The sequence below is a fragment of the Ooceraea biroi genome, chromosome 8 (genome assembly GCF_003672135.1).
Source record: "Ooceraea biroi isolate clonal line C1 chromosome 8, Obir_v5.4, whole genome shotgun sequence".
NCBI classification, from domain to species: Eukaryota; Metazoa; Arthropoda; class Insecta; order Hymenoptera; family Formicidae; genus Ooceraea; species Ooceraea biroi.
The window spans coordinates 936272-948440 of record NC_039513.1 but is presented as its reverse complement, the minus strand read 5'-3'; the positions used below and the strand labels follow the sequence as shown (position 1 = coordinate 948440).

At 41.7% G+C, this 12169-nt stretch overlaps 1 protein-coding gene across 1 annotated transcript; it reads right to left on the bottom strand.

Moving 5' to 3' along the window:
* Positions 1-10180: 10180 nt before the first annotated feature.
* On the bottom strand, positions 10181-10777 carry LOC105278572. The gene has a single exon (XM_011337749.2). The coding sequence runs from the start codon at positions 10775-10777 to the stop codon at positions 10181-10183; it is 597 nt and encodes a 198-aa protein (XP_011336051.2).
* Between the last annotated feature and the right edge of the window lie 1392 nt (positions 10778-12169).

The window sequence follows — 12169 nt, the reverse complement described above, 5'->3', positions numbered from 1 at the left end:
CGCTGGCAACTTTTGCGAAAATTAATAGACTCCTTCTGGCGACGCTGGTCGCTTGAATATTTGCATCAGTTACAGACCTCAGCAAAATGGCACCGCGCTCGGACGGATTACAAAGTCGGAGACCTGGTTCTAGTGAAGGACGAACGTTTTCCTCCAACGAAATGGCCTCTCGCTCGAATCACCGACGTGCATCCAGGCCCTGACGGACTGATTCGAGTGGCGACAATAAAGACTGCCTCCGCTACTTTGCAAAGACCAATCGTCAAGCTGTGCTTGTTGCCAACGGCTCCAGATTCGCATTAAAAATTAATTCTTTGTTCTCTTTTTTCTCTCTGAAATTGTATGCATTTTTTTTAACCGATTATTAATCGTTTTCTCATTCAGTAATCAGTTTCGTCAACTTCCAGTTGACAAGGCGGGCGAAATGTTAACGCCAATGTAATTAATTTCTCACTCTAACTCCTTTCCTTAATCAGCGTCTAGTTTATGTTTACCAAATCAGCTGTGGACAGCTGATCGCGGGTCGTATACGACCGAACAAAGCGTATTATGTTCCCCCTCTTTCAATATCACCTGTTTTTCGTACACACGGCCGATACCAAAGCGCATCGAATACTCACACTCTGTATCGTATTGCGATCGCGATCGAACGTCTATCTCAGTTTTCGAATCATAAACGGCATCTTGTATATCAGTAGAATCTTGTATCACACTTATCATTAAAGATTGAACGTTAGTTACGTTAATCAAAATTGCTCAAATTTACTCTGATCACTACGTACTACTCCGATCCCAACCCGAGTCCTTTTATCACTCTTTTGTCACGAATCTATCGCTCCGTAAACAAAATTTATATTTAAGAAACGTCGTTATTATCATCGTCGTTTGTACAGTACCGTACAAAATTACCTTTTTAAACAAAAGTAAAAAAAACGCCAAGTATACGTGTGGTATATGTCTTGACAAAACCCAAGTGGTAGTACACGACAAACAATGATAATCTATTTGGAAATATCTTTGTGTCTCGAATAAAGTAAAGTGGTAGTACCTTTAATATTTAAAACTATCTTTGGACCTTTTAAAAAAACCAAAGTGGTAGTATCTTTAATTAAAAAAAAATAAACCAAGTGATATATACTCTTCTACAAAACGAATGATATCAAATAATTGCGCCAACTATAAAAGTATGTGAAATGTAAATAGAAAATTAAACATTCTACATATAATTAAATACGATTATAAATATGTGTTCTGAGATAACTTAATCAAAACCGCAACATTTTTCCGTAATAGAATTCACCAGTTGTCCAAAAAGTGAACTAAAGATGTAGAAAAGAGAGTTTTTAATATCATACTGTGTAATCCGTAAATAAAGATTGAATTTTGTAACAAAGTAGATAGATTAATGTACGCACTAATAATATATTTAAGAAAAGATGTATTTTAAAAATATAATAAATTTTTTACTATGACAGAAAAAAAATAAAATTTTTCAATAGAAAAAACTTGGCGCTGCTAGATTTCAAAATATGAAAGATTAATATCAATTTCTAAATTATATGATTTCTATACAGGGTGTTAATTTTCCACTGCCCACTAAGCACACAGCTTAGTAAAGTAGTAATTAGTGAGTAAAGTCAATGGAATCAGCGCGAATTTTTAGCCGAGTGTACATCAGTGAGCCGCGCACCTGGTAGTGTGCGTGAGTACACCGCCGCTATGTTCATGCTGTTAAGATAGTCTGTGTGACTCACAGACGTATATACTTCTAAATGACGGCGTTATTTGCTGGTATTTATTTAACAATATGTAACTCTTTCATTAAGCATCGTAGAGAAAAATAGTTCAGAACTTTTTGACTCAACTTTTCATAAGGAATAACACTGTGTGCTTAGTGGGCGATGGAAAATTAACACCCTGTACACTTATAGTTTCTTCGCACGAGTACTTTCTAAGTCTTCCTGATTCTTTTTATTGTATGAAAGAGTAATATCAATTTCTAAATTATACAGGGTGAGTCAAAAAGATGGGTACTCCTGAATATCTAAGAGGGGTTACGTTGTTGAAAGAAATGTTTTATACAAAAGTTGTAGGGTTCAGAGGAGGACATAAGATGGTGTCATTGGTTTGACCTTGAGTGAACGTGCCAAGGTGATATGGAGTGCAACGTTGTTTTTTTAAACGGAATTCCATACTTTTTATTGCAGATTCTGATTCTTCGTCGAAAAGTAAGTAACTTTCGTTCGAAACAGTTTTTTAAAAAACGCCCTCCGTATCCCGAAAACTCAGGTTCAACCTTTGGCGGATCAATGATAATACTCGCTTTATAACAGACACGGAAGTTTTTTTTTATTTTACTGTTTACCATCAGCATGTGCGTGCGTGCGTGCGTGTGTTTGTGTGTATGCGTGCGCGCGAGCGTGCGTATGCGTGTGTTCTACATCCAGCCAACTAAGGCAAGATTGATCACAGATCCGGCCAGTTAAGACAAGATCTATTACTGATCCAGCCAGTTAAGGCAAGATCAATTAGAGATCCAGCCAACTAAGACAAGATCGATCACTGATCCGGCCAGTTAAGGCAAGATCGATTAGAGATCCAGCCAAATAAGACAAGATCGATCACTGATCCGGCCAGTTAAGGCAAGATTGATTAGAGATCCAGCCAGTTAAGGCAAGATCGATTAGAGATCCAGCCAACTAAGACAAGATCGATCACTGATCCGGCCAGTTAAGGCTAGATCGGCTGCTAATCTGAAATTGTAAATAGCGTTCGGCAACCAATAACATTCTTACAGTAAGTGCTCAAATTGTAAACCATTTACGGCCTGACAATGAGCTAGTCGGTCGTAGAAGGCGGATGTGGCATTTCTGATCATTTGCGAATTAATGAGTGCAGCTTCGTCAATGATTCTTTACTGGAGATCCTCCAATCTCGTTGATTTAGTTTCATAAACTTTACTTTTGAGGTATCCCCATAGAAAGTAATCCAACGGCGATAAATCAGGCGAACGCGGTGGCCACTCGATTTCTCCTCTTCTGCCAATCCACCGATGAGGAAATACTCTATCTAAGAAAAGTCGGACATTCTTACCGTAATGTGGCCCTGCCCCGTTTTGTTAAAACCATGTGTGAGCGAATTCATCATTTACGATTTGCCTAATTGCTGGGAGTATTTCATTTCTCAACATTACTTCGTATGTATCGGCTGTTAAATTGCCCTGAATAAAAAATGGACCAACTAATGTGTTATTTATTATCCCCGCCCAGACATTTAATTTTGCAGGATATTGCGTATGCGCTTCTAACATTCAATGAGGATTCTCGCGAGACCAAAATCTGCAATTATGCCTGTTCACATGGCCATTCAACTGAAAAGTTGCTTCATCCGAGAAGACTATATTGGAAACAAATGCGGGATTATTATTAATTCGCAACATCATTGTTTCACAAAAATCTACACATCGATCGGGATCATCTTCATTGAGTTCTTGAACTAAATGCATTTTAATACGGGTGGAACCTGACCTGTTTCAGTATTCTGTGCACTGACTTTTAACTGAGGTCGTTATGCTGAGCTGCTTTGCGAGTGTTGAGATGTGGATTTTCAACAAATGATAGTGCAACAGTCAGTTGATTTTCCTCTGACGTCGCTGATCTCGGTCTTCCTGGGATTACTCGATTTTTCACTCCACACTTTTCTGCGTAGCGTTGGATTGTTCTTTGCACAGTAGTTTTCGAAATGGCTGTGCCTCCATTGCGAAAAGTGTCGTTAAAAAGTTGCCTAACTTCATTATAAGACCTTTCACGATCACCCCATCCCCGCATTATTAGGAGTGCAATCCTCTCTCGTTCTAAAAGATTAGCCATTTTATAAGTGATTAGAGAATGCAATAAATAAATTTTGAGTTATTGAGAATAAATGTTTTGCTGAGTATTATAAAATGGAAACAAAACTAAGTTTTGCAGGACTTCTATGATAAAGACTAAGGTTAAGGTACTATGGTAAGGACGAATCAAGGTTGTGTTACAGATTAAAAATCAATCAAGTCCAAAAATGGTGAAGGATTTTACAGATTATTGAGTTCTGACTTGTTATGTACCCAATGCTACTGTACAATCAGTGTTGCCAGTCTGCAGACGCGGCTCACGGCTCAGTGCGACGTGGTGAGGGCAAGCGAAATGGAAAGGGTATCGCGCTGGCACCTCTGCTTTGATATCTAATGGTAGTCATCGGGTACTTATCAAACAGTCCTCGTATGTTTAGACAATGCTGGAGAACATTTTGAACATCTCATGGAGTAGTGTAAAGCGGAGCAATCGGTCTTTTTCAGGGCCACAAAATGTGCAAAACCGATCAGCAACCTCTACGTGGTGCACACTGGGTAACGCTAATGCTGACGGTAAACAATAAAATAAAAAAAAAAATATTTGCCAGAACGGTATCATAAATGCAAGACAGGTTTTCAATGTCCGTCTGAAGATTGATCGCATTGTTGTGTCTTCTAATGAAAACCATTTCAGCGATCTCCCTCTTTCTTCGCTTATGTTCACAATGCAAAATTTTAACATTGGTCCAATCGAATTTGTGATCGTTATGCGTTCTGTGCTGCTGACAACAGACCAAGAACTTTCTTTCTTACGTATGTCTAATTGATGTTCTCTGATTCTAGTGTTTAAATGTCGCTTGGTCTGGCTTATGTAGCAAGCATCGCAATCCATACATTCAATTTGGTATACGACCTCTGTTTTTTCACCTTTGGGAACCTTGTCTTTACTTAACTTAACAAGTGAATCTAGCTTTTTATAAACTGTGTAGACTGTGTTAACTCGAAAGCTTTTAAGGATATTAAAGATAGTCTCGCTTATACCTTGAATGTATGGAATGCAAACGAAACTTTTGTTATTATTAAGATATCACTTTCTTTATTTTCGACCAAAACCAGCAAAACAAATCTACACAAGCGCTACGTTTCGACCAAAGATTCTGGTCCTATTCTAGCGCAACTGTACAATTATAGATAGATATATATATTTATCCTGCCCTTGCGGGGTACAGGAAGGACTCCCGCTCCTTTTACATCATATAAAAATACACACAAAACAAAACAAACAACAATCGCTACTCGTAATTCTCGCTTTTCCCCCCCCGCGGAACACAGAGGGTATCCGCTCCTCATTCTCTCTCTCTCTCTTTCTCCTCGCCGCCGCCACCGCCGCCGCCGCTCTCCGCCTCTCCATCCCTTCACATATCTCGCTTTCCTCTCTCTCCTCCACATCACACCTTTCTCCGCTCTACTCTCTCTCCCTCTCACTCCTCCTCTCCCTCTCTCTCACACTCGTCACCGTCTGTCCGTCCATCCGTCCGTTCGTCCTCCCCTCTCCCCCCACACATTACTTTTTATTCTCCTTCTTTGCAACTCTTTCATCCATCCCTCTCCACTCCCATCATCCTTCAATATCCCCAATATCTCTTCCGTACCTCCTCCCCCTCCTCCCTTTGCACACCCCCACCACATGTTCCCACATTTCTTCCTCCCATCCACATAGTCTACATCTCCTATCCTCTTCCCTTTCCCAATACCTCCCCTCCCTCATTTCATTCCCCAATCTAAATCTGGCGATTCTAATCATCCTTCCTTCCTTTCCTGCTTTCTTTAGGTATCTAGGTATGCCTAATGTTTTCAATTCCCTGTACCACCTATTCCACCTGGACCTCTCTATTCTTCCATACCTCTCCTGCTGCTGTACTTCCAGATCCCTGTCTTCTACTTTCTGTCTTATCTCCCTCCCCTCCTCCCTCTGCCTCCTTACCCACTCCACCGACACCCCCTCTCCCTATAAAAGCTTTTCCTCTACTCCTCCCATTTCGAACCCTTCCTTCCCTCTCTCTTCTTTACCTCCTCCTAGCATCTCCTCGCCCATAAACTGCCACCTCCTCCCTCCAGCCTTTCCTCATATCTCATCGCCCTCCTTCCCAATCTTGTTCTCATCTTCTCTCTCTTCCCTTCTTCTCTTATCATATATCCCGGTGTCCTTCCCTCCACTCCCAATACCCACCGTATATACCTTTCATGTACCCTCTCTACTCTCTCCCATTCCTTCCACCTCCATACCTCCGCTCCAAAACTTATAACACTTGCCACCAGCCAGTCAAACAATTTCATTCTTCTTCCCCACTCTCCCCCAAATCTTCTCTTTCCTATTCCCCAAACCTGTCCCGAAACCCCCATCGCCCTCTTCACCCTCTCTCTTATTTGTGCCTCTTGCCCTCCATTCCACTTGAATCTGTATCCCAAATACGTCATTTCCTTTACCTCCTCTATTCTTTCTCCTTTCCACCACCACTTCTCCTTCCTTCTACCTCCCCATGCCTTCCTAAACCTCATTATTTTCGTTTTTTCCACATTCACCAACAATCCTTTCCTGTCCAAATATCTTTCTAGTCTCCTTAGTAACCACCTCATACCTTCCTCATCTTCTGCCAATAATACCAAATCGTCCGCATAGCTAAGTACCCTTAACTTCTCTGCCCCCACTCTTACCCCACCCATTCCATCCTTCCCTATTTCCCTCTCTATATCCGCCATTAAAATATTAAATAACAGTGGACTCAGTGGACATCCTTGTCTGACTCCCCTCGCCGTCCAGAACCTTTTCCCGCATCTTTCTCCCACCCTCACCACACTCTTTGTCTCTCTGTATATCTCCATAATCCTTTCCCTTAATCTCCTACTCACTTCCATCTCCTTCAAACACTTCCTCAAAATTCCCCTGTCCACTGAGTCAAATGCCGCCTTCAGATCAACAAACGCCGCCACCATCTTCTTTCCCTTCTCCAATTGTCTCTCCACAATGAAATTCACTACGTATATATTGTCCATAACCCCTCTTCCCTCCCTAAATCCCGCCTGACTTTCCGGTACTATCCCCTTCTCCTCTACCTCTCTCTTCAGCTTATTGGCCAACACCATGGCATAGACCTTGTAAGCTGTCGGCATCAAGGTGATATCCCTATGCTCCTTTAACTTCTTCGCCCCTTTCTTTTTTGCAATTGGCACAATTATCCCCTCCCTCCATCTCTCTGGAAAATCCTCCCCCCTCCATACCCTCCTGCTAATCTCCCACAACGCTTGCCTTATTCCCCTCCCCCCATATCCATGCCTCATTCTGAATCCCGTCTTCCCCTGCCGCCTTGCCTCTTTTCAACTTCCCAATCACCTCTCTTATCTCTTCCCACTCTATGTTCCCTTCCTCCTCCCCACCTCCTCTCCTCCCTCTCCCTCCTCCCCTTCCCATTCCATCCATCGCCTCCTCCCTCCTCCCAATCTGATTCTACCCTCCACCCCTCCCAACATCCCCATAAAATATTCGTCCCACTCCTCCATCTTTATCTCCTTATTCAATTCCTCCTTCTTCCTTCTCTCTTTGTTTATCACCTCCCATACCTGCTTCTGCGTTCTAACCTTTCTTGCTTCCTCTAAGAGTTCTTCCTTTTCTTCCTCCTTTTTCCTACAACACAGCTCTTTATACTCCTTCTTTCCTTTAATATATTCCTATTTACTTTTCTTGCCTCGTTTCCACTCTCTTAGTAATCCTTCCACCTCCTTCTTCTTCCTTCTACACTCCCCATTCCACCATCCCTTCTTCCTACCTCCTCCCACCCTCCTTTTCTTCCTTCTTACCTCCCTATTCACCCTTTCTATTACTTCCTCCAGCATTTCATCTACCCTTCCATTTCCAACTTTAAATTCCTCCGTTCTCTTCCTAAATTCCTCTCCAGCATCTCTCATCCAATCCACCCCCTCTACTCATTTCACTTCCTCCTTCTTCTCCCTTCCCTCCCTCTCTTCCTCATCCCTATCTATCCATACCGATACCGATTGGTGATCCGAATCAACTTCTCCTCCCACTTCCATTCTCACCACTCTCTCCCACGCTTTCATATCCCCTATTATGTAATCAATCACCGTCTCCCCCCTTCCCCCCGTAAACGTCATCTCATCCTCTTCATCTCCTTCTTTTGCCTCATTCATTATCCCCCATCCTTCTTCCTCTATCCACTTTATCATCTCCTCTCCTTGTTTGTTCATTATCTTGTCTTTCGATCTCCTCTCCACTCCATCCCACCCCTCTTCCATCACTCCTCTCTCTCCCGTCCTTGCATTGTAGTCGCCTCCTACTATCCATCCCTCCTCTCTCTCCCTTCCTTCCCTTATCCTTCCTATTGTCTTCAACATCTCCTCTACTTTTTCCCTTATATATACTGTCCCATTTTCCATTTCTCCCCTTCCCATTTCACCTCCCTCAATATTAATCTCTCCTCCCCTACCTCCTCTTCCTCACCTTCTAAACCTTTTCTCACTCCCATCATTATTCCCTCCTTTGCTCTTCCCCTTTTTCCTTCTTTCTTTGCCATCTGTACCCTCCAGTCAAATTCCATTGGTACTTTGTTCCTTATCTTCCCCCATTCCTCCTCTACCAACAATGTTTCCACCAAACCTATCACATCCCATTCCTTTATCCTTTCCCAAAAACCCTCATCTTTTCCCTTCACCCCCGCCACATTTCAGAACCCCACCTTTAAGCCTCTCTTCTTTTCCCCCCTTCCCTCACACACCCCACTCTTATCCTTCTCTCTCCCCCCTCCCTCTCTCTCTCCCTTCCTCTTCCCTCCACCTCTATTTTCTACCTCTTCAATCCCATTCCCTTCCCTCTCTTCTCCCACCACCCTTCCCCTCCTCTCTTCCTTCTCCTTCCCCCTCTCTCTTCCCTCCCTATCCACCAACACCTCCCTCTCCTCATCCCAACTCCACCACTTCCCTTCTATCCATATCCTCGCATACTTTACCCATACTTCTCTCTTGTTCCTCCTCTCCAGCCTCCATTGCATTCTCCTCTCCTTCATCGTCAGATCATCCTCTATCCTTTCCATCCTTCCTCTCAGCGCCCTTTTTTTGCTCATCTTCTCCCTCTTTCCTTCCCTACCCTTCAGCTTTACCAGTATCATCTTCCTTCCTCTCTCACTTTTCTTTCCTATTTCCCTCGTTTCCTCTATCTCTGCCTCCGCTCCTATTTCTTTCCAGATTCTTCTCACTGCTCCCTCTATCCCTTCTCCTTGTACTTCCACCCCCTTCACTATTACATGTCTCTTTCTTCTCTCCCTTTCCTCTATCTCCCTCCATCTTTCTAACTCTCTAACTTTCCTCTCTACTACTTTTCTACCTTCTTCCATCCCCTCCCCCTCACTTTCCTTCTCCCCTTTCCTCTCCAACTTCTCTACTCTTCTCCTCAAACCCTCCCTTTTTTTTTCTCTCTCTCCTCCCTCTCCTCCCATTCAACTCTCATCTTTCTTATCTCCTCTCTAATTACTTTCCTCTCCTTTCTACTCTCCTCCCTCTGTTCTCTCTGCTCTCTCCTTAACTCCCTTATCTCCTCCAATATTTTATTTAATACCACCATTACGTTTTTCCCCTCCGGCGATCTTTCCGTCAACCTACTCCTTTTAAAAATTTCATCTGTCAACCTCTTTTCCTCTCCCTCCCCCTTATCGCCCCTCTTTCTCTTTAAAAATTCCTCTATACTTCCCGTGCTGCCTATACTCATACTTCTCTCTCTTACTTTCGTCTCCGTTTTTCCTACCCTTCCCACTCCTCCTTTCTTTATCTCCTCCATCCTTTCCTCTATTCTATTTTCTTCTTACAAATAACCTTCTATCAGTTCCTTTCCTCTACTCCCTGTCGCCACCTATCGTCACCTCTCACCTTCGCCCCTCTCCCCAGAGATGTCACCACTTACCAATTCCCACTAACTACTTCTTACTTGTTACCTCTCCTTTTCTCTCACTCTATGACTTTTGTCTCCTATCTCTCTAACCTCTCCTTCCTTCACTTTCTTTCACCCTTGATTTCTCCTTCACTCCACCCTCCCCCTTCTCACCTCCACTTGCCACTCCTTCTCCCTACCTCCTCTCTCTCAACCCCTATCTCTCTTCTCTCTCCTCTATCCACTTTCCTCACAAATCTCTCTTTATCTCTCCCGTCTCACTTTTCAATCTGTACTCCAACGACCCTACCACAGAAGTCCAACTGTACAATTATTATAAAGTCATCAATTGGAAACGCAATACTGTTAGTGGATAATTAATAAAAACGTTTGGAAGCATTAACCCGTAATACATACTAGAAGGTTTTGTTATTATTGTCAGTCCTTTCGGAGTCATTGTTACAATTACTACGTTCCGCTGTGTTGTCATTCCTAAAACAACCCCTACGCCTAAGTGTGTTCAGTCTATTATTTACATGTTTGTTGATAAAGTCGAGTGGATAACAATTATCTGACAACATAGATTTGACTATTTTTATATTGTCCTCATGGAATCTCCCGTCTAACAGTAAAATGGCCCGATCTATTAAACCAGTGACAACACTAATCTTATGTGACCACGAGTTGTTCGCGAAATAATTAGTGTATCGGCCCGAGAAGCAAGGTTTGCGATACCAATTAGTGGTCAGGCGGCCCTCGTCGACGCTAATGACAGTGGTGTCCAAGAAACTGAGAGAGCAATCAGCTTCTAATTCAGTTGTAAAACTCAGTCTCGGGTGATAGCTGTTGAAAAGATCAAGAACATAAGAAATCTTGTCAGCCGGTAAAACAGTGAAAACGTCGTCCACATATCTGTAAAACGTTTTAATCTCGAAATCTAAGTTCTTGAAATAAGAAATCTCTATGTCATCCAATACGATGTCAGCCAACACCGGAGAAAGAGGGGAACTCATGGGAGTACCGAAAATCTAGTCGTAAAATTTTCCATCGAAAGTGAACGACGTGATTGACTCCATAATTAAATTAATACCATATAGAAACTGATCCAAGTTCAGCTTAGTGGTAGCAGAAATAAATTGCCATCTGTTCTTTATGCCTTTTTTAACCAATTCTTTCGGTATGTTGGTGAAAAGCGAAACTACATCGAGAGAAACCAATAGTTCGCTGTTGTCTATCTGTAAGTTGCGAACTTTCTCGACAAACTCTCAACTATCCTTTCGACCTTTCGACAAAAATAATAAAAGCGATCGTTTGAACTTAGTATTAGATATGGTTAAGAACTTCTAGGGTAGCAACTTACGTATATCAGATGAAGTGATCAGTGAGATCCGCTTCCATATAACTAATTCATTACAAAAATTATAAAAAGCTAGATTCACTTGTTAAGTTAAGTAAAGACAAGGTTCCCAAAGGTGAAAAAACAGAGGTCGTATACCAAATTGAATGTATGGATTGCGATGCTTGCTACATAGGCCAGACCAAGCGACATTTAAACACTAGAATCAGAGAACATCAATTAGACATACGTAAGGAAGAAAGTTCTTGGTCTGTTGTCAGCAAGCACAGAACGCATAACGATCACAAATTCGATTGGACCAATGTTAACATTTTGCATTGTGAACATAAGCGAAGAAAGAGGGAGATCGCTGAAATGGTTTTCATTAGAAGACACAACAATGCGATCAATCTTCAGACGGACATTGAAAACCTGTCTTGCATTTATGATACCGTTCTGGCAAATATGTAACTTGTTTTGTACTTGGTGTCACTTGTTTGTGACTTTCCACACATCACGGATGTGGTCTCTACAAGTTCTCCGTGTCTTTCACCTCGTCTTTTGAATTTCTTTTCGGCAGTAAGTTGTTCAATTGTAATTATATTTTTCCTTTTATTCAAGTTTACTACCATTATATTATATGTTTGTTACATGTTTGTTGTAGAAAGAGATTTTACATTGTATTTGCACTTGATAAGGATCGAAATTGCAATCGAAACGTTGTGCGTTTTCCTCCAATAAACTGCCAGTTTGGTCGTGATAATTATTGATTATTTGGTTTCTTCCTGGCGTTACATCGGGTTTATCTTAAATGTATTTATGTATAATATCAAGGATTATGTTATCGTAATAATGGATAGTAATAATGAATAAAATATTTTTATTTGTCATATGTATATAATATATATATATATACTGGGTGGCCCATTTTAATTTATACAGTCGATTCTTTAAAAAACTAAAAGAGATACGAAAAAATGTTTCAGACAGACATGTCACGATTTCGAGGGGGACAGAAGATGATACCATTGGTTTGACCTTGAATAGTCGTTTCAAGGTCACGCGAAGA

Bases quoted from the DNA above. Each gene is read 5' to 3' on its own strand.
- LOC105278572 (XM_011337749.2), bottom strand. From the start codon at position 10,777: ATGAGTTCCCCTCTTTCTCCGGTGTTGGCTGACATCGTATTGGATGAC.